The sequence below is a fragment of the Salvelinus alpinus genome, chromosome 12 (genome assembly GCF_045679555.1).
Source record: "Salvelinus alpinus chromosome 12, SLU_Salpinus.1, whole genome shotgun sequence".
Taxonomy (NCBI): Eukaryota; Metazoa; Chordata; class Actinopteri; order Salmoniformes; family Salmonidae; genus Salvelinus; species Salvelinus alpinus.
This window is the reverse complement of record NC_092097.1, coordinates 28,602,610-28,626,596: the sequence shown is the minus strand read 5'-3', so window position 1 is coordinate 28,626,596 and position 23,987 is coordinate 28,602,610. Positions and strand designations below refer to the sequence as shown.

The 23,987-nt window shown below is 42.3% G+C and overlaps 1 protein-coding gene across 2 annotated transcripts; it reads left to right on the top strand.

The window, feature by feature from the left end:
• Positions 1-11,143: 11,143 nt before the first annotated feature.
• Positions 11,144-23,557, top strand: LOC139535826 (GATA-binding factor 2-like). 2 transcript variants are annotated; one of them, XM_071335657.1, is made up of 6 exons: positions 11,144-11,414; positions 11,979-12,355; positions 12,903-13,493; positions 17,467-17,612; positions 20,734-20,859; positions 21,444-23,557. In XM_071335657.1, exons 2-6 carry the CDS (start codon positions 12,124-12,126, stop codon positions 21,729-21,731), a joined length of 1,383 nt encoding a protein of 460 aa, XP_071191758.1. In that variant the 5' UTR covers positions 11,144-11,414; positions 11,979-12,123; the 3' UTR covers positions 21,732-23,557. The 2 variants fall into 2 exon arrangements, with proteins under 2 accessions (XP_071191758.1, XP_071191757.1); XM_071335656.1 differs by lacking the exon at positions 11,144-11,414 and having other exon boundaries at positions 11,484-12,355.
• The last annotated feature ends 430 nt before the right edge of the window (positions 23,558-23,987 follow it).

The window sequence follows — 23,987 nt, the reverse complement described above, 5'->3', positions numbered from 1 at the left end:
ATGATGACATTTTTTGTTGATTTCACGTTGAATTCACATTAGTTGACAACTCAACCAAAACTAGACGTTGAACTGACATAGGCCTATGTGCCCAGTGGGATCTTATTTTATTAACGATATGAATTATTAACGAAATTAAATTTAAAACAATTTTTTTATTTTGATTGATTTTGTTAAATTTTTTTGCATGTTAGCATAGGAAACTGAAAAGTCAACAATTATATTGCAGAAAAAAACCCTAATGTGATTATTGTTACATTTCTTTCATCCATGGGATGAAAACGGTTATCCAGTGTAATCCAACATCAAATAATTAACTAGTGTGCGATACCACAACAAAGACCATGGTGCTTATTCTTAAAATACAATCTGTAGACCTATTTCAAATTTAATAGAATATGATTGTGATTAATTGAAATATATAGGCTGTCCAAATACACTGAAACCAATATAAATATAGGCCCTATAAGCCTTTGCACACGCAGTTTGTTAAACTTGTAAATACCCCCCCCCCCCCCCCCCCCCCCCCCTCACACACCCCACCCCACCCCGCTATGTCTATCATTCGGAGAAATCTCCTCGGGTAAATGATGCATTCGATGCATTGGATGTATTTGTTGTGCGAGTTTGAAAAGGCGGTGATAATCTGGGAGAGGGAGATAAGAAATGCCATTTATTCCGCGGTACTTTGGAGCCTATTTCCCGGGCCGATCAGTCCCATTCTTCTGACACCTCCAGCAGCTTGCTGATAACGATTAGGCTATTTATTATCTTCACAGGGAACAAAGATTAGCTAGCACCGATGAAAAATTACCCCGGGATGGGTTATAATCAAAAGAAGGAGGACCCAATGAGCATATTTACACACACACACACACACACACACACACACACACACACACGCACACACACACGCACGCACGCACGCACACACACACACACACACACACACACACACACACACACACACACACACACACACACACACACACACACACACACACCAGCCTTGAAATCTCAGTTTCTTCTTCCTATTAATCAAACATTGCCTGTCGCTCACAATATATTGCATAAGGGGTGTCTCCTATCCGCTGCATGGGACAAACTGATGGGAGCAAAACAGATATCTTGAATTTATTTGAATTGGATTATGACCAAGCATAATGATAATAATATAATTGCACCACCCTTTGAATAACGTTATTAGTGTTGTAATGTACTGGATAAATTCTTACCTCTCCCTCTTTCTTTCTACCTCTTTCTTCTCCCCTTGTTGTTAGTTTGAATGGAATTACTCATGTCACTGTGGCAAAAGGCAGTGTTTGTGTGTGCGCCTGTGTGTGTTTAGGAGAGAGAGAGAGACAGAGACTTAGAGAGAGAGAGAGAGAGAGAGAGAGAGAGAGCGCGCGCTAGAGACGAGTGTGGAGAAGGAGAAAGAGAAAGGGGTGAGTGTGGAGAGATTAATTAAAAAAGTGAGATGGAAATGGATGTTCGCCACTGATAAGGTTTTATCGCGTGCGCATCAAGAGCGCTGTCGTTCTGCCCACCACACCAGATCAAAAGGGCTCTCGTTAAACGCCCATCGCAGCCAACATTGATAGCTCCACATTATCATGCTGATTAGTTAATATTTGGCACACTTAAATATGTTGGTTGGGTATTGTATCCAAGAATTCACTGCGCACAATGCTGTCACTTGTTCATGCACGATTTCATTTGTGACATTGAGGTTCTCTTCTTTCCTGTCTTTTAAACAGGATTATTTTGAGAGCTGTGGTGGCAGTACCTGATAAGGCCCAACCGAAATATTTCACCGTCATCCGTTCTAACAAGATTACCTGCGTTCAGTCCTATTGTGATTAAGTCGACCAAGTGACATGGACCTCAGGCTTCCAGACTCCACATTGACAACCTAACCAATGTCTGACATTTGTAATGGAGTAAGACTAACCTAACCAATGTCTGACATTTGTAATTGAGTAAAACTAACCTAACCTGATACAAAAAACACCAGAGAAGGAACAACGTCAGCTTTTAATCATTGTTAAATCTATTTTGATTATTGAGAATAATGCTCCAAAACATAGCCTATTAATAATTTTCCTTGAAAAAATATATGTCGGCCTTCATTATTATCAATGTAAATTGTGATTATTACCCTTATCATTAGAATATTCAAGACTATAATCTCTCCTCATAACAGTAATAATAATAATAATAATCGTTATTATTAACCAATTGTTCAGATAATCATGCGAACAAGTAGGCTAAAGCTCTGTCGTGCTATAGCGGATATGAGCCTCTTTGAAAGAAGAACGGCTGAAATGGGCTCCCTTTCGTTTAAAATGAAAGTCAAGACACACGGACCGCTCACTTGGCCAGTGCACAAAAGAAGAAGCACAATGCCACACGCTTGTACAGATATTGTAATGATGCACATGAAGACGAAAGGACGAGCGGTGTCATTATTCTCATAAATACACAACTGGCACAATGCACCCAGCTTGCGAGAGATAGCTGCCACATAGCAACAGAGAACCGTGGCAACGTTCTCTCTCTCTCTCTCTCTCTCTCTCTCTCTCTTGCTTTCTCTCAAGAAGGCGGGTCAGAATGACAGAGTAGGCACGCTTCTAAACAATCGTTTTTATTGTACAAGGATAACAAACACACACACAGGCAAGACCATTTTAAGCGGTGATGGTGAGAAGAAGCTCAATTCTGATGAGGAGCACGAGTAACAGAAATTAAAATGGTTATTAGGCTAGACTATAGGCCTACGATCATTAACAAAATATCAACATTGTAAATTATTCTGAATAGCATTCTTCTTTGCAATGATCATACAGCTCACATCCAACTCCAAATCCCTCCAACCACAAGACGAAGGTAAATGAGGGGCCCTTTAGGCAATTGAGAGCAGTCACCTTTGCTTCCAGTAGATTTGTATTGTCTTATTCTGAAATGTGTGCATTTAATTCAGTAAACGTTTTTGTTTCTCGGATACTTTTGTTTTTGTGTCTGTTACCCTTTGAACCCGGGGGACGTGGGCATTAGACACTGTAACAGTGCACTCAAGCATCTTCCCGGCGCCAGGAGCATATGGTCTCCTGAGGCAGCTTTTCAAGGGCTTAGTGTGTAGTAGGCCATTTGCCATAGGCCTATGTGACGTGTAGGTTATGTGTGAAGGAGATGAATGGAGGAGTAAATGGTGTATTTTATAATCACAATAACCAAGGAGGGGAAGTAACTTCAAAGAAGGCCTAATCCCAAAATTAAGCAAGGTCACCTGCATCACCTGATTGGGCAGAATTTGTTAAATCAAAGTCCTGTCTCATCCATCCATAGGCTACAGTTAAATGAGGAGATACATTAATCTAAATACAGTCAGGTCAGCGTTGGTCAGTCAGGTTTATGGTTCTGATAGCCAAGAGATAGGCCTATAGCTAATGGTCTCTCAAACTTGCACCTGCTCACCTGACACCACAGTTTCATTGATCTGTCAAAATTGGCGATAAATGCAGCTTGGCAAATTATGTTATGTTAGAAAAACAGTTTTCCAGAATAATATCAGAATTGGCCTCATATCCTTTCCAACGGTCTGTCTTGAGTTTGTGCAGAGTTGAACTATCCAGAATATCAGTGGTTTCTCTGCTGTTGTCCTTGCGTTCAGGCTCTTGAGTGTCTCGTGCTTGTAAAATATGACTCCCCACGAGCACCCGGGTTCGCTCTCTCACAACAGGGACTTGCACCTTTGCAATCAGTCTCTCTATCCCTCAAAGTGCAGCCTGCTTTCCAGCTTCCCCATGCATGTAACATACCCTGATGACACATACCCTGACCCGGAAGACAGAGGGTAGGGGTGAAGTAGGTTGGCTGATATTTAGATCTTATCTGACGCATTGTAGGCTATTAGTTTCAAAATACCTGAAATCCAGCTTCTCGTCTGATTGAAAAGAGAGAGAACATTTTTCCGTTAATATTGATGATTGCTTTATAACAATAAAACAATGACGAAACAATAACATAATAGTAAAGTCTAGTAGGCTATAGTGTGCGTATATAGGCTAGTCTATATGATAATAATCAAATAATAATAATAGCGTAATAATAATTTACTTAGACTTTGAAAAGTTTCATTTGTTTAACCTAATTCAAAATAATTTGATTCCACAAGTCCTCTGAAACGGTGCCACCTTCCCGTGGCTGGGCTAGAAACTGTCTGGGCCCTGTTGTGCAGGACCTGCTGCCTCTCTCGCCTCTTCAATCCAGGCAAATTACCAATGACCAGGGAACATCTCTCCGCTGAGCGAACTCACGCGGTGGCGCTCTATCTGCCGCGCGCCCCACATGGACAATGGGTGAGCGATGAAGCGCGGTGGGAACAAACAGACTAGCAGCGCAAATCCATGTCGCGACTGTAATATTCATATGTGTAAACATACTGAATTATAATTGGATGCATTTTACCGCCGTATCGTACTGTGCTATGATTGGTTAAGACCACCCAGATGGTTAGGTCATGGTCAGTTGATCATGGTTGGAGATACGTGAACATGCAAGTTATAGCTAGCTAATAAAGAGCTACGTTAAGAAATATCCTGTAGTACTGCATTTTATTATTTTGTACAAAGTGTGCAAAACAAGACATGGTGTCAGAGTAAAAGGTCTTAAAAGATGGATTTTTCTGGAGTTCCTTCACCTCGAATGGACTGGGAGTCTACAAACTTACCCGATGCATGGCGTAAGTACAAACAGCATGTGGAGCTAATGTTCACGGGTCCTCTGAAGGACAAAGGAGAAGAGGAAAAGTGCAGCTACCTACTCCTCTGGATCGGTGAAAAAGGGAGAGATATTTACAACACATGGACACTTACCGAGGCTGAGTCAAAGGTACTGAAAACATACTACGATCGTTTTGAAGCATATGTTGTGCCGAAGACCAATACGATTTTCGCTAGGTACAAATTCCATGAGAAAGTACAAGGAGCTAGCGAGTCTTTTGAACAGTTTGTGACAGAGCTGCGTCTGCTTGTGAAAGACTGTGATTATGCAAACAAGGATGAGATGGTCAGGGACCGTATCGTATTTGGAATACACTCACCGCGAGTGAGAGAGAAACTTTTGAATGTTGGGTCTGAGCTAACGCTGGAAAAAGCTATCGACATAGCCAGATCTCACGAGCTAGCTTTCGCGCGGCAGCACGAGCGCATCACGTGAACAAGCAGTGCACGCAGTCAGGCAGACATCAAAGCACACCTCCAGTGCACAGAGAGCGCGTTTTAGAACGGAGAGAGACATAACTCCAAAACAGAGCGACACAGACTCAAAACGCCCCAAAACATGTGGATATTGTGGATACAAAGTGCATGGCGAACAAGGAAATTGCCCAGCTAAATGCAAACAGCGTACTAAATGTGGAAAATGGAATCACTTTGCAAAAGTGTGCAGAGCTTACCGTGGAAAAACAGTACACACAGTGAGTGAAGATGAAATGTCAATCAAAGAGTCAAACGCTGATGAACTGTTTATTGATTCAGTGACACAGAAAAGTCAAATATCAGAGACAGAGCAAGCCTTTGCAGACATTGAGATTGGAACAAATCTAAAGTTCAAACTAGACACTGGTGCACAAGTAAACATTATTCCTCTGAATAAGTACCGCATCTTGACATCTGAGTGCTAGCTACAGCCCACCAAGTGCAGACTGACTGGTTATGGTGGTGAACAGCTCCCAGTAAAAGGCACATGCACTTTCAAATGCAAATACAAGGAAAGTGACATGATGTTGGACTTTTACGTTGTTGACACTAGAGCACCTGCAGTGCTAGGTCTTAAAGCATGTTTAGACATGGACCTCATCAAGCTAGTTTTATCAGTGACAGCACCAGTAGAGACAGAAAATGTACTGGAGGCGTTTGCTGATGTTTTTACAGGAATAGGATTATTCCCAGGAGAATGTACCATTCACCTTGACCCAGACGCAACCCCTGTGGTCTACCCACCGAGAAAGATTCCCCTTGCTCTCCGTGCCCGTCTGAAGAAAGAGTTGGAGAGCATGGAGCAATCTGACATAGTCACCAAGGTTACAGAGCCGACTGACTGGGTAAATGCGTTAGTGGTGGTGGAGAAACCACGCACAGGCAAGCTCCGAGTATGCCTCGACCCAAGAGACTTGAACAAGGCTATCAAACGGCCCCATTATCCTTTACCGACGCTAGATGGCATCACACACAAGCTAGCGGGAGCACACTACTTCAGTATCATGGACGCTAGATCAGGCTACTGGGCTAGCAAGCTCACAGAAGAGTCATCTAAGCTCACAACATTCAACACACCGTTTGGACGCTACAGGTTCCGTCGCCTGCCTTTTGGGATTATCTCAGCCCAAGACGAGTTTCAGCGAAAGATCGACGAAGTGTACGAAGGCCTCGACGGAGTTGTGGCAATTGTGGAAGACATCCTTGTCTATGGTCGAACCAAAGAGGAGCACGACCGAAACCTCCGCGCGAGGCTGCAAAGGTCCCGCGAGAGAGGAGTCCGGCTCAACCCCGAGAAGAGCACAGTCGGCGCTACAGAGGTTAGCTACTTCGGACATCTTCTCACAGCAACTGGAATCAAGCCAGATCCACAGAAGATCTCAGCCATAAAAGAAATGGAACGACCAAAGAACCGTGCATAGCTGGAAACAGTGCTTGGCATGGTCAACTACTTAGCCAAGTTCGCACCCAGCCTCTCCAATGCTAATGCACCCCTGCGTCAACTGCTAAAGCAGTCCAGTGAGTTTCTCTGGGACAAGCAACACGACATTGCTTTCCAGAATGTGAAAGACTTGATCACAAGAGAACCAGGACCAATCCTTGCCTACTACGACCCCGACAAAGAGCTCAGACTCCAAGTGGACGCGTCGAAGTATGGACTAGGTGCAGTGCTACTGCAAGAAGGAAAGCCCATCGGCTACGCTTCCAAATCTCTCACAGACTGTGAAATCAACTACGCTCAAATTGAAAAGGGGCTCTATGCCATTCTGTTCGGGTGTAAACGTTTCCATTAGTACGTACAGTATATGGACGACAAGTCATTGTGGAATCCGACCACAAGCCCCTTGAGTCAATCATGAGGAAACCACTAGCCGCAGCCCCGCCAAGGCTACAGAGAATGATTCTTCAACTACAAAAATACGACTTCACAATCACTCACCGTCCAGGCAAAGATATCCCTGTCGCAGACACACTCTCCAGGAAGTTTCTTACCTATAATGACAGCAGCTTCAGTGAAGGCATGGACATGCAAGTGCACACTGTGTACAGCAACTTACCAGTTAGTGACACAAAACTGAAGGAGATCCAAGCAGAAACAGAAAAGGACTCTCAACTCGCACAGCTGAGGAAAGTCATACATGGCCTGAGGTGAGGAGAAAATGCCCTCAGAGCGTCTCAGAATTCTGGAACCATCGTGATGAACTATCATAGATCAACGGAATAATTTTCAAAGGAGAGAAAATCATTATTCCTACCAGTCTCAGAGAAGAGATTTTGACAAAGATCCATGCTGGACACATGGGCATGGAAAAGTGCAAATAGAGGACATTGTTGGTAAATGCGCCATATGTCTTGAACGACGCCCCACAAACAACAAAGAGCCAATGTTACCTAACTGTATCCCAGACCGACCCTGGCAGGTCGTGGCAACCGATCTGTTCACCTGGAACAACGAGGACTACATCGTAACAGTGGACTACTACAGCAGATACTTCGAACTCGACAAGCTTCAAAGTACCACATCTGCAGCTGTGATACACAAGCTGAAAGCAGCCTTTGCCAGGCATGGCATTGTAGAGACTTTAATATCTGACAATGGGCCCTGTTACAAATCAAATGAGTTTGAATCCTTCACAAAAGCATGGGAGTTTACACATGTCACCACAAGCCCACATTACCCTCAAAGTAATGGCCTTGCTGAAAAATCAGTGCAGATTGCTAAATCACTCATGGACAAAGCAAAAGCAGACAAGAGAGACCCCTATCTCAGTCTCCTTGAATACCGCAACACTCCAGTTGACAACTTCAAATCACCAGCCCAGCTGTTGATGAGCCGCAGACTTCGCTCAACCTTCCCAGCACCAACCAGCAGCTGCAACCTGAGGTCGTCAGCTACAAGGAAATGCATGAAAAACGTGCACAGAGACAACAACAACAAAAGCGATACTACGACAGGTCAGCTAGACCACTGCCACCACTGAACGACGGAGAGTCAGTTAGAATCCAGGAGCATGGCCTCTGGAAGCCAGCAGTCGTCATCCAGCCAGCTGACACTGAACGTTCATATCACGTCCGCACCGCAGAAGGAGCGGTGTACCGCCGCAATCGTCGCCACCTACTGAACACAAAAGAACAACACACTGATGAGATGAACTGTTCCCCTGAAAGAGAACGTGATGGACTAAACACACACACAGCACAACATACACCATACTTACCTGCAACACCACAAGAGCTGTTGACTGACACAGAAGCATGCTCAGCATCATATCGCACAAGGTCAGGAAGAGAGGTCAAGCCCAGAGCTGTCCTAGACCTGTGAAATGTCAAAGGGTGTAGGCGGATCGCTGCCCTAAAAGAGTTCCAGACTGTAAACTTGTTATTGAAAGTTCACTTGAAATGCTTTGGTATTGTATTTGTTTGAAATGTTAAGATGTAATTTCTACTGTGAAAGCTGAGTTGCTGAGAATCCCTTGTTCGAAAAGTAAAAGTATGTTGGATCATTGTTCAGAGTCTATGTTGATTCAGTTGGTGTAGTATGCAATATAAATGGTTACTTACCTTGAGTTCAAACTGCAGAGCATGTTTTCAAAAGAAACGCTTAGAATATGTAAACATTTTTTGTTTTAAAAGAAGGGGGATGTAATATTCATATGTGTAAACATACTGAATTATAATTGGATGCATTTTACCGCCGTATCATACTGTGCTATGATTGGTTAAGACCACCCAGATGGTTAGGTCATGGTCAGTTGATCATGGTTGGAGATACGTGAACATGCAAGTTATAGCTAGCTAATAAAGAGCTACGTTAAGAAATATCCTGTAGTACTGCATTTTATTATTTTGTACAAAGCGCGCAAAACAAGACAGCGACATTTGCTAATTAGCAGTGTGATTACTCCTGCTCTGAATGCCTTTTTTTGTTTACCTAAGGTACCTATCCCATCTTTACGAAGATCCTTTGCTATATACGTATAGCACAGAGCACAGCGGGAAAATAACTATTGTCTAGTAGCTTAGTGACAATGTCATCAAAATAGTAGGCCTTATGTCTCAGAACATACACACATACTCTGGCTATAGGCTAATCAACTTATTTACATTGCCTGCTACTTATAACATTGTAATAACTGGTAGAGAAGGAACTGATGATAGCACTTTGACCTCCATCCAATCAAGAATGATGTGCACAGCAAGAGTGCATTAAACAGATATTTTTCAGCTACGTGGTGCTCCCCCAGGCTGTGTCCACTCCTTAGTCCATCAGACTGCAGTTCTCCGCTTTATTGATTGCGTTTCAAATTAGACCCAAAGTGTTCTCTGGGGTCAAATCAAATCCCTAGTCGGGCTAATGTGACCAAATCTCGGTTTCGCTGTCTTCTGTCGCCACTGGATCTATGTAGACACATTTCTAAACCACATCAAAGGTCAAAAGACTGTACTTTATTCATTATTAATGCCACTATAGTGAATATCTATTGCAGTCCTCCCAATAGAGAGTGTCTTTGAATGTGTTCCTCGAGTTCATCCTTTGGGACGTAAGCAGATCTCGTGCTCCCCCATCTCCCTACTTTAACTATTATTAAAAGTTAATTTCCTGATGATTCTTTTTTCCTCCTCTAAATTGAGGTGACGTCAGGGAGTGGCGTCAGATAGGCGGCTAGTCGAGCTCCCTCGTCACAAAGTTCCCTGTCATTCATATTCACTCTCCCGCCTTGCTCTGCTATAGACTGCACACACCGCTGGATTGTAGTCCGGACAAGCAGGGTTAGTCAATGAATGATTCACTGTTATTAAGTGTTTCTGCAGGACGCAAAGCGACCAGGGAGTGGCGATAGGCAGCCTATTACAAATCTATTTGGAGGAGCTATGACACATATTACATACCAGCTGCAATGTGCTACCCCGACTCCAAAATCAAACAGTTTCTCAACAAACATGCATCATTCTCTCATGTGAGTACTCAGGTTAAATAGGTGCGACAACATTTTTGTAAAGCTTTACCCGCAGGATAACGAGGATACTCCTCTCTCACAGCCATCACAGACCGGTGGCGACACTGTGTCTTTGCGCCCGTGGCTGAGCTGCTGGGTTCTTTGGAGTAGTTTTTATTGTGACCACATAGCCTACTGAACAAACCCCATTTAGTGGCCCTCTATGGCTGTGGACCTCTATGGCTGGTACTTACCCCCTGTGCTCTGCTGACCCGCCAGTCAAAGGAAGCATTAAGATGTAAAGCAGCGTGTGATCGCCCCTGATTCACAAACAAAAAACATGTTTATGACATTACTGGAAATTAAAGACAATTAGGCAAAGACTAAAGACAGACAGGCATCCACAGACGTCACACTGGCCTACACCAAAGCGTCACTGTCCGAAAAGCTATCTAATTTGCGTAATTCATAGAATGAACAACATTAATAAAAATGTATATTGGAGTAGCCCATACTATTTGTATTATTACGCACTTTTACGCATGTGATTAAAAATCTGGCACATAGTTTAATTTAGCCTAAATACAAAATAGAAATATTCATGTGTAACCTATTTATGGAAATAACTTTTTTTATTAAAATATATAGTGATCATTACACTTGGCATCAACAAATACATTTCTCCCCTGGTTGAGAAAGCATTGATGTCTGGGCGGTAGCCCGAGGCTGCATCTTTAATAAAGTGATTAATACGCCCTAGGATCCGTGGGATGAGACCAGTAAGGCCTAAACTCAGGGGCCATGGCTGTTTTCTCGCTGGTGCTTGGGCTGGAGAAGGTGAATGGCATGGAGATTCCGCGGAAGGAGTTGCCAGAATCGGGGAAGGCAGAATCCAATTGGATGTCGCGGTGTCAACGCTAAATCTAAGACCCTGCCCTTGCACATATGATATTGAATTCAATGGCGCCAGTGCTGACAGTTAGTTCAGCTGTATGTTGCTAAAGCTCTATCCGTCTCCAACTGAGTTTACCCAGACGATAACCCTAAACCAAAACCAAGGAAAACAGACCAAAACCAAGGAAAACAGACCAAAGATATTTTGCCAAAGATATTCCGCATAAATTGAGTCAATACAGGAAAGGAAAATACATTTGGTAACTGAATGAAAAGTATCTCAAAGGGGCTTGAAAACGGAATAACCAAACCTGAGAAAGACAAGGTATTTACATGAAATCTATATTGTTTATTTTCCAAATTGTGTGTGAAAATATATGACTTCTTACTCTGTAAGAATGTTAACTGTTTGTTCTGAGTGGGCTACTGACGATTATTAGTTTACGAGCTAGCCTATGACGTGTAGGCATGGGTTCAAAAGTATAGCCTACTTATCTGCGCGCGTAACGGTGAGGATGGGTCGGTGATTTCAGGTTCCTCGGAATGGGAGTGGTTGGGGACGAGTGACTCGATGTCTTTATCTTATGTTGCATATTCACATGCATCACTTACAAAACGCACCTAAAAAGGAGCAGCCTTCCCGAGTTCTTCTCTTAGGACTAGACGACCACACAGAGATAACCACGCAACACCCTGTAAATGCCTCTGAAATATTAACATCCTATTTTTGGTCGTATTACAGTTATAAGTCCAGTTTTAAACACGACTCGATGCCTGTTGATGAAGGAGAGTGACAAGAGGAACTCATCGGACTACGAGTGAGGACCGACGTATTGGAGATTGACTAGCGCAACTTCTTAACAAATTTATGTTTTGTTTTCCACAATAGGGCATTTTTATCAGGAGAGGGAGACGCGTTTTTTCTGAAAGATAAAGCGAAGAGAGGACGGTTCAGGAACACACTGTCCTCTCCCTTGAGAGGCTCCTCTTCTCTTTTCAACCTGTTTGCCCCACACGGAAAGACTCACGCAGACATGGATGTAGGGGCTGATCCGTCTCGGTGGATGCACCACCATGCCGTACTAAACGGCCAACACCCGGACTCGCACCACCCCGGTCTTTCGCACAACTACATGGAGCCCACCGCACAACTTCTGCCTCCGGACGAGGTGGATGTTTTCTTTAACCATCTTGACTCGCAGGGAAACCCGTACTACCACAACTCCGCTCATGCGCGGGCCAGAGTGTCCTACAGCCAAGCTCACGGTAAGACCTCAATTCACTTTGCTAAGTGACTTACATTTCAGGATAAAGCGGGAATTATTGTGGGCCTATATTCATTGAATATTTTCTTCAAAATTGTCAGAGCGGATTGGAGCCTATATTTCTAAAATCAATAAAACAATCTTAAAGGCTTCTTCTGCAAAATAGGTCCTGCATGTTCCAATGCACTTACTGGACCAGGCATCTTTATTTGTCATTGACTATAAAAAATAAATAAAACACACGATGACCCAACACCAGAACAAACATTTCTGTGGTTATCATTTCACTGTTTTTGTCTGAATACCTGCGAACTGTGTATTTTGTGCCCCTCACGAATCGAATAATACCCTTTACGCATAATGATGGATTATTGTCTGATTATTGTCACCTTGCATCAACAGGTGTAGGACTGGTGTCCCAACTTTCTCTAATCCTATGACATCACATCATCATGAGGGCAATGAGAGTTGTAATGGCCATATAATTAGTATGTTTGTGTAGGCCTATGTATTCGATCTAAAAACATATTGTTCTTCTCTTCTTACAGCTCGCCTAGCTGGGGGTCAGGTCTGCCGGCCACATCTCATCCATAGCCCGGGAATTTCATGGCTAGAGCCGGGCAAAGGAGCCCTCTCAGCGGCCCACCATCACAACGCATGGGCGGTCAGTCACTTCAGCAAGACCGGGCTGCATTCCTCAGGCTCCGGGGCTTCAGGCGGCCTATATCCCTGCAGCAGCAACGCCAGCACGGCCTCCGCCTCCTCGTTAACGCCCGCATCCCATTCGAGTCCACATCTCTACAGTTTCCCCCCTACCCCGCCGAAAGACGTCTCCCCAGACCCCGGGGCCGCCTCTCCCTTGTCCTCTACCCCGAGAATGGACGAGAAGGAGTCTATCAAGTACCAAATGTCCCTTTCTGACGGCATGAAGATGGAGGGTTCCAGTCCTCTCCGAAGCAGCCTGGCATCAATGAGCGCCCAGACCCCCTCCACGCACCACCCCATACCGACCTACCCCACGTACTCTCTCCCAGCAGCGCATGACTACGGGGGCAGTCTGTTCCACCCTGGCAGCCTACTCGGAGGATCGTCCTCCAGCTTCACCCCGAAATGTAAAAGCAAAACTCGGTCGTGCTCAGGTGAGTCTCTTCTCATCTCGAAAATGTGGCATTTCAAATGTTTGTACTACATAATAAAATTATGATGACATAGCCTAATGATAATGGCATTACTTTATGTATTATTATTATTATCATCATTATTAATATAATTATTATTATGACAGAACACACCGAAATTACTTTATTGGACTAGTTTTATACGCTAGGTATATTTAGGCTGTTTTAGCATTATCACAGGTTTGTTGTATCTAAACCCATAATTGAGTTAAAAAACAAATAGCATATCTTAAAACAAGAATAATATGAAATATTTGTCCCGTGCAATGTTTAGAAAGTGTATCGAATTATTGTCACTGATAGCGAACTGGAACACCGTTTAAACTAAAAACAGAAACTAAGGCACATTTTAGACCAAAGCTACTTATGTAGGTATACATATATATAGCCCATAAAAAAAAGCCTAGAATTAATATATTATTTTATATAATAATCGATATATTAACGCCTATGTTTATTTTACATGCATGATAACATTTCCCCTAATATACTGTTCTATAAGACTGGTCCTTTGTGACAAATAATTATGAATAAAACGTCTTTGTCATTTTCAAAAACCTCCAGTTTTATGCAATTTGATTTACTCGGTTAGCCAACTTTCCATTAACGTCCTTAGAAAAGGGTGACAATATCATCACAAAAAGCCTCGACGTGTGGTTTGCAGAAGATAATTGGGATGAGGTTACATCTTATCTGGGTGCATGTTGTTAGCAACTCCTTTCATAGCTGTTTTCACACACACCGGTTTCTTTCGTCGCCAAAAGTAAACACAATCCGCTTCAAATAACCAGTAGGGAGCTGTAGGCCTCTACACACATACACATAAAGCAGTGTCACATATCCACATAATAGTAATCCTGTATGTGAATTGCTTTGCATAGCCTATTGATGAAGAATGGCATCTCAATCTTTTCATCCCCATGAGGACAAAAGCAGATATTATGGTTAACTATAAGAAATAGACTAATTACATATAAAAAGGCCATCTATAACTGTTTATTTGTTATGGGAGGGACAGATACAACAATAAGAGGTGGTGTGAGGTTATGATATACAGTGTCTTCTTCGTCGATTTTGTCTGGCCTTATTTATGCAGCCACGTTTTTAAACAGTAGGCCTACTCCCTGTGGGCCTACCGTTTCCTCTTTATTAGGCCAATTGATCATATCAAATCTGCATATTTTTTAATAATACAAATCGGTAATATCAACAGATGTAATATAATTATAATGATGGGCTTCGTCTAATAATGATAAGAAACCTTGCTTATTGTAAGCTGTGAAGACACAACTTTCCCAGTGTCCCAGTGACACAACTTTGCCAGTGTCCCAGGTCTGAGAAATGTAGGGCCTAGCCCCAGAGGAATAATTTGCTTAGGCCTATTTGGTTGGAAGGGACAGGTAAAGCATACTGCCACGCCTCGAGTACTGCCCCGCACACACCCAAGACCTGTCGTTCGGCTGAGCGCGGGCGCGCTCTGGCTGACACGTTTATTATCCTCTTTTGTAAACCGCGACTCAATTACGCTCGAGCTGGCTTGCCCTTGAGAATGACAAACTAGATACAGCCACGGAGATGTGAAACGAAGATCTGCTAGAGCATATAGCCAAAACGAGACATTTCTTTGTTCCATAATATAGCATTCATTTGGCAACTATAGCCTGAGCTGATTGCCTTGAAGCAGCCCCCTATCTTATAAACCGTCTCCCTTATACCGAGCACCAGTATTCATTTGTTCGAGAAAGAAACCACCAACAAAAAAACGAATTGACCATATTTCATAAATAGGGATTAGATGTCTCAACATAAACCCCAAGAGTATTCTTAAAAATAGAAATAAAAACATCTGTCACAGTGGTATTATGGTCATTCTCAGACAAAGGCACAACTTCCATCAGGAAGACCCAACTAGGTGTTTGGTAGTGAATACTCCTCCCTGATAGATTTGTGTGTTAGGGGCACTCCCTGACATCATACAGGAATAGTCTGTCCTGTTTCTAGGAGCCTATCCCTGTGGGGATGTCCATTACTGGTGGCTTGCAGGGCCATAGAACACTATAGTGTCACACTATTATGGTGAAGTCCCTGATCATGCATACCTTAGAGGTACTTCCTGTTTGACTAACCCTAATTCAGGCCCCCTTCCTCTCTCTCCTCTCAGTCTCCCCAGTTTTTTCTCTCCCTCCTTCTCTGGCTGTCCATACTCAGCATTATCTGGAACCACCAACAGAGGCAAAGGCCCACAAGCACACTAGTATTACCTCTACTAATCTAGACTGAGAATCTGATCCACATCATAAGCAGCACAAACATGTAAAAATGGTTCCCTCAAAAAAAAATATATTGAGCAAATTTCAGGTCTGCTTAGTGCAAACTTTGTGAAACATTGTGAACACTGTGAAAATTCTGTGCAACTTCTGCTGCATGTTTACTGTGAACACTGAGGCTGTACCTGCTTTAAGTTACAGTTTTAACAGTGGCCAAGTAGGCTACTGTGGTTATTTGATCATAATGTAGGCCTACCAGAGTGACCAAACATCAAAAACAATGGAGAAAAATGCATCCCATAACATTTTAACATGGAAATATCATTCAGCATACAGTAGCAGCCAATGTGTGGTGTTCAATATAGGCCAACATTCCATGAGACTATTTAAAAAAACATGCAGGGTTTGACATTAACCTGTTTATCCACTTGTCCTTCAGACAAGGAGGTGACTGAAAATGTTGTATTGTTTGATGGAAGAAACCACTTTACAAAATAACATTCATTATTATTCCCATACCATTATTCCAGAAATTATGCTACCCTCTGCCTATTGGCTACTTAGCTTCTTCAAGACAACTGAAAATACAACACTGTTCCTTTAAGACATAAAAAAAATCTCTTTACCTGACTTGCTTTTCAAAGATGTCTCGAAATACACACATTTTGTGCTCTTCTAGGAAGCAACCACTCCCCCATTGTTATCTAGAAATTAGCTATAACTGGGCTAATAACTCACTAACTAGCAAAGAATATAAACAAATGTGCACAGGTGGCTACATGCAGCTCTTGCATCTACTTGTGACTACTCATATGGTAAACGCAGTTCAGTTCAATGTGAATGGCACAAATCCAAATATGGCAATGGATATTTGCATATAGGCCTATTGCAGCTCTGACTGGTTATGGTACACAGGTCAGTGTAGAGTATGGGCCTGAGTCGTGCTAGTCAATGTAGTAGTATCCTACTCCAATGCGCTCTGCCTACAAGAAAATGTCTTGCATAGTTTGTTTTGTTTCAGTATGTTACATTGGAAGTGGCTAATATTGCGTTGATTCGAGCACAATTTCCACCTTAGAGTGGAACGTTGATAGAGTAATTTAAAGGGGAAAACTCTAGAAAGTTGAGTGAAGTTTAATCTTGTGCTTCTCTGCACGTGCTGATATTTCTTCTGCACGGCAGTTCAAGGGGAGCTGTGCTCCCACGCACAGTTTAGTGGGAACATTGATTGCAATCACAGCAAAATGAACAGAAACGTAAGAGATAGCCTGCATTTCATTGTGGGTGTATGCGTCCCAGCTGACCGAAAACTGACAGGGAGGAACTTAACCAGATCAAACAGAACAAAGCCTTTTGTTATTCCAAGAGTCTGCAGAGGGTTAAACACACACTTTCTCGCTCTCACACAAACTTCACACGAAAAACACTCAGCTTTCTCATACTAGAGAGTAGAACTTAGTAACTAAAATTAATTCTCAAAACTTTCCCATGCTTTGGTGAACCTAGTATAAAAATATGCAGTCCAGACTAACTTACATGACATTTTTCTAAATTGTAAATTTCGCTGCTACAGGTTACAGAGTTTTTGTGTATGATAAATGTGTCAGAGTTGACAGGTTAATTTTATAAATGTCCCTGTGCTCTCCCTCCACCTGCATGCTGCTCAGAGGGGCGTGAGTGTGTCAACTGTGGAGCCACCTCTACCCCACTGTGGCGAAGGGATGGTACGGGCCACTACCTGTGTAACGCCTGTGGCCTGTACCACAAGATGAACGGTCAGAACCGACCCCTCATCAAGCCCAAACGTAGACTGGTGAGTACCACGGACCCCCCCCCCCCCCCCAACACATGCACACACGCAGATCATGAAGTGCAGAGGTAAATAAGAGCACAAGGGGGGGGGGGGGGGGGGGGCAAGAAGGGCACAATTCCAGGAAAGTTATATTTTCCCAATCAGTTTCCGGGAATTGTGTTTCCCACTCACCCCTGTGCTCCTATACACAGGCTGTTAGCGGAGTGCAGCTAACTTTGTTGTTTCTGCTATCATTATTGCTGCTACTTCTGATACTGTTACTGATATCAGGGCCAGTGCAGGCCTCTCTCTAGTCAGACAGCAGTTCAATGGACTATGTACATGTTGTAATTACTGAAAACCGCCGTTTTAGACTTAATGTGCTGTAACTCCATTGATTACATTTTTTAAAAATGTGTTGGGTTAAAATTAAAATCTATTTTTTACATGTTACAGTAAAGTCTGAGCTAACCAGACTTTAAAGCACCTGGTCTCAACAATAACATATGCGCAATGAAGAATGCACATATATGAAACTCTGCGATGGTGGGCATTGATATGATGACCCAATGAGATGTAGAAACCAGAAGATATAAATAAGAACAGAACATCAGTTGTGATTTAGATAATATTATATTGCGTGATGGCCAGTCGGATTTGCATCAAATACAAAAAGCAAAGAAATACCTTTCTCCATGGCCTGTTGAAAGATAAATGAGGACCCAAAAAATGATATGCATAAATTACAAAATAACTATATTCAAGATATGATCTGAATATTTCCTGTATTTATAACATTTTGAATAGCCCACAGCTACTGTGTGCGGGCGTAAACCTATTTGCATGTAGACTAATAAATCAATAGCATAATAAGAAGAAGAATAAGAATGATAGAAATAATGTCAAATAGCATATAATAATAACAATGAAAGTATTTCACTGAGCTATAATTTCACTAGGCCCATAACCTCTCGATAATTGATTTATTCTGGCAACTCGTGGTTGATTTTTGCAAGAGCATTTTTTCCACGCCCCTCTTGAATAAATTGGGGTTTTGCAGAAATAGAGAAATTACTATAAAACAAACTGAGCCATTATAAGTGTGAGATCCATCAATAGAAATGAAATACCTATGGTTTATAATTTCTGGTAATTCATATTTGAAATGTGGATGTATGCCTAATTCGGGTATGCCTATTCAAATGATTTACGAATTGGTTCCCAAATGTCTCAGGATGCATAATAGGATTATTAATATATTAATCAAAGGCTACGGATACTAGTATTGAAACCCATTTATGGTTGAGACACACATAGGTTATTTAGCACTACATACAGTATTTCATGTCGACTGCGTTTTTTTAAGGACCATCCTAAAGATCATATAATCCTGTGAGCATCTTAATAAGAGAATTGTCGTTTTCACAAGGTCTCTGCCGACGGCACTGAGCCAGCCAATGCTGGCTATACAAAAGGCACCACCGCCGAGACTATTTAGAGACCCATTTTTAGATCATTTTGAAACATTTGAACACTATCGTGACTTGAGCTGCTTAACATTGTAAGCATCAACGCCATAGGCCTAGGCTATGAATATGTGTGCCTTGAGAAATAATAGAAGTCAAAAGGATATCCCTGGACCAGAATCAATATAGCCTAAACGTGCATGAAAAGCATAAAAACGTTTAATAATTGTCACCTTTGGCCTAATGACTGAAAAATCCATTCCATTTTTTTCTCCATACGAGTCAGTGCCTGGTGAGTTTGTAGATATTTTTCTGCTCGCGTGTTTTCAGTGCTCGCGCAGGGGCCTTCCAGTTGTTTCCTAAATCCGGATATCTGCGGGTACGGATAAGGAAGCGGGGCCAGCGCATGTTTCCGTCCGTGGCGCGCTAACTACACATACTTTTCTATAGCAGTGGTCAAGCCGGTCAGTCCTCGTCTCATAGCATACAGTAAAGCGGACTGGCACAACAGTTCAGGCCCGGTTATGTGCACAGAAAAAAAGCGAGGGCTATCGAGATGCAAGTAGGGCGCACGGGGAGATGAAATACATGGATTTATGCCCTGCTGTCTGTCGGGCTCGAGCCTAGACTTTTTTACTTGGAGATATGTTTATTTAGGCCCAGGTTTACACAAATTGGGGCGTTTCTATTTGACTTAATAGAGGTAATTTGCACTAATCCATGTTTTAAGATTATCCGTAGCTGTATAGAGCCATGCACTATTCTGACTGAGGGTTCAGATTATCATATTTAGCTATAGGGGTATACTTGTAAATGTCTCATATTATTAAGTGTGAAGAAACCATGTGTAATAGCAGGGGATCGCACAGGCAGCCCGGACACTGGAGGGCCTATAGCCCCCCTCGCTACCTAATCTCCATTCAATAGCGATGCTTTGCATCTGAGAGGAAGTTCTTTGATAGTCAGTGTTCATCACTACTGTGTCTGTGAAATGAAAACGATTTCTCATGCTGGGAAAAAAACTGTAGCCTATATAGACAACCCATTACTTTCTTATATGATCTATTCAGCATTACTTTTATAGTAACACATTGTTTATTATAGGTTAATACTATCTAGCCAACATTCGGAGCGCACAGCGCTTCACACTGTTTGAGTGAAAGAGAGCTGCGTGCTGGCAGCTAAAAATAAATAACACATTTCGATCATGGATAATTACAAAAAATAGTAATATTATCTTTTTCGGAAAATTATCCATATCTGTTAAGATACTCGTTTTGTGCGAGTACTCGGCACACTCCTTGTTAATAGAGACCAATTAATTCACACATTAACAACTATTTAGTGTTTTGATAAATATTCTGTCTGGGAATGTAAAGACCTGACACATTTTTATTGCGTACTTCATTCAGTATTTCATAGCATTACAATAAACTATCAAACTGTCACGCAATATGAATAAATTACTGAAATTATATGCAAATCTATAACTATAATGAACAACTTTGATCTAAAACAGCATGGAATATCACATGTCCTCTCCGCTCCTGGCAGCCAATATGCAAATACTATCTACACACCTTCCAGCTCTAAAGTAATTCCCAACCTATTCTTTCATGTGTTATGTGTCCGTGCAGTTGTGGTCTAATAAATGCTTTCTTCATGTTTCCATCCAGTCTGCGGCCAGACGAGCCGGCACCTGTTGTGCTAACTGTCAGACAACCACCACCACACTGTGGAGGCGCAACGGCAATGGAGACCCCGTGTGTAACGCCTGCGGCCTGTACTACAAGCTGCACAACGTAAGTCTTTCACTGCTAACCGCCGTGCCTGACCGACCACCAGCCCTACCCACACTCAGCCAGCCAGGTCAAGTATATGGACAGGTTGCATTGATTAGAACAGCATAAGAAAGAGGGATCGGGAAGGAGGGAGGGAGACAGAGCTTGGCCCCTCAGACACACTGGGCCCCGTTGGTGTTTTCTTTCTTTGTGCTTTATTGTTTCCATGGTAGGCGTCATCCCCTTGAGACTCACAATGGTGGGACTGTTATTTTGTCAGACCAACTGCGTCTGTTCAAATGAGGCACAACTGTTCAATGTTCAGCCTTGGTGTATTGCCATGTATTAAATTGAATATGGCCTAGTTTTAGGGAATAAGCTGCATACTGTTTCTGCATGTTATTTTTTTAGTATTTTTTTAAAGAAAAATCTGCAAATGAGTGTGTCTAGAGATCTCATAATAAATAATATGGTTTTCAGATAATATACAGTACGTTATTTCTGCACATACTCCATTAAGCTCAAACATATTGAGTTGATTAAAAACCCTTACCACCATCTCAACCCGGTCACTCATCTCTCCCTCCAACCCCGTCTCCCTACAGGTAAACCGGCCTTTGACCATGAAGAAGGAAGGCATCCAGACACGCAACCGCAAGATGTCCAACAAGTCCAAGAAGGGCAGGCGGGGCGGTGATGGTTATGAGGAGCTGTCCAAGTGTATGCACGACAAGTCTTCTCCTTTTAGTGCTGCCTCCCTGGCCGGACACATGACCCACATGGGCCACCTGCCACCCTTCAGCCACTCCGGACACATGTTGCCCACCCCCACACCCATACACCCCTCCTTCGGCCACCCCCACCACTCCAACATGGTCACAGCCATGGGCTGAGCTGGGGAGGACAGGGAGGCACAGGGGAAGTGAAGGTTGTTCACTTTTCTAATCGGGGTTGAGGGTCAGATAGGCCTCTGGCTTGAGGACAATGTATAAAATGTTAAAGACATACATTTGGTGTGTCTGTGTTGATTGTCTTGTTGTATTCATGCATTCCACATTGCGCCACAATATTGTTTTGAACGTTCGTTTTAGGACTATGCCCAACTGAGCATAATACTCAATGCATCCTCATTGGGAGTTGATGAAGATTTGGTTTATAGTGCATTACTGTGGCTTGAAAACACAATGACTTCTAAAGAAGGCAAATAATTAGTAGGAAAACCTTTTGTCATCATTTTGATGTCCCGAGATTGACTTTAGAGTATAACGCTAGCTAGCTAGCTAAGATTGAGGGGAGACCTCCAGATTTTAGCTAGCTAACGTTAGCATTGCTAGCTATTTTTTCCAACTTTGCTAGCTAATTACAACATTGCCATCTGTCTAAAGTACATTTGATAACATGATGATGATGGCAAAGTTGTTTTCTACTAAATATGTGAATACCTTAGCAATGTCATCATATTCCCAAGCCCCTATAGTGTAATTTAGACAAAAAAATCATTAGCCCCTGTTCTACATTTAAGCATCAATATGGCTGTGGCGTCTGTAGATTGTTGATAACAATGGCAGTGTGTGACGGAGTGACTGAGGTGCAATCTATGAATAGAGAGGCTGTAAAGGGTCCAGGGGGTATATGGGGAACCAGGCAGCATCCACAGCATCCACTGATGGGTGGATGGGAGGCGGTCATTTTCCTTTCTATTAGGTACCCGCTTAGACCAGATATAGACTACACCTACACCCATCCCCATGCATATACCGTCTCCCACCTCTCTCCCGTCCTGTTGCAGTGGTACTGTATGTGCCGAGCAGGTCTCTAGTAACTGTGAATAATGTAAATGTGTGATATACTGGGGTGGTGAAGACAGAGCAATTCCCTTCACACTGTTTAATAAATATATGCTGGATTTCTGCTCAATGACTTCTACTATTTTTAATGGACATTACAATGAAAAAAATAAACAAGCAAAGAAAAAAAGTTTATAAAGCTTAATTTGAAACAGTTTATTATTGTTGTTGTTATCAGAATTATTGTTATTATTGTTATTGTCATTCAGATAATTTATTTTTTTATTTTTCTTTCACCTGAAATATTATGGATATTGTGATCACCATTTCTATCGTTATGAATATATTTTTTAGCTGAAGCGCTTTCTCTGAGCTGTTAAACATTTTCCTCTTCATGAAAATAAAGAAATCAAGTTTAATTCGGCCAATTACTCCCTCTTTAAATGATCCCCACAGGGCTGTGTGTTAAAAACCTTCAGCAAGGAGACAGAGAGAGATACACAGAGCATAGAAATAGATTGAATAAAACAGGTACCCTTGCCATTTCAGCTGCCATATTAGATACGTCGTACAGAAACTGACGCTGTTGTTGGAATAATAATGTAATTTACACGTTAACACGAAGCAACAATCTGATCTATCAATCCTATTTCTATGTTTGGGACAGCCTTATTGACCCCTGTCTTGTTCTATGTTACCTAGACTTCTCCTGTTTTGTCAGCTTTGCCATGGTGATGGGCAGTAGCCTGTACCTCTCTGTTTCTCTGTGGTGTGTGTCTCTGTGTCACAGCACAGCTTTGATTTGCTTCCACTCAACCTAACAGATAGAAAACCACAGACGTGCTCACTATTACCCATTCAAAACAATTATAACCTGACAATCTGGATGCCATTGCATACTGATGATAATAAAGAAACCTTGTAAAAATGAATGAGACTTCTATGAGACTTCTTTTCCCCGTGAGAGATTCAGGACTCAACACATGCACGCACGCATGCACACACACACACATGCGTGCACACACACACACACCTTATACTGTAGCATACACTGTGAATGGGAATGGGAGAGGAATTATAACACTAGCAACATGTCACTGCAGTATGGGATATATACTGAACAAAAATATAAACGCAACATGCAACAATTTCAAAGATTTTACTGAGTTACAGTTCATATAAGAAATCAGTCAATTTAAATAAATAAATTAGGCCCTAATCTATGGATTTCACATGACTGGGAATACAGATATGCATCTGTTGGTCACAGATACCTAAAAAAAAAGGTAGGGCCGTGGGTCAGAAAACCAGTCAGTATCTGGTGTGACCACCATTTGCCTCATGCAGCATAACACATCTCCT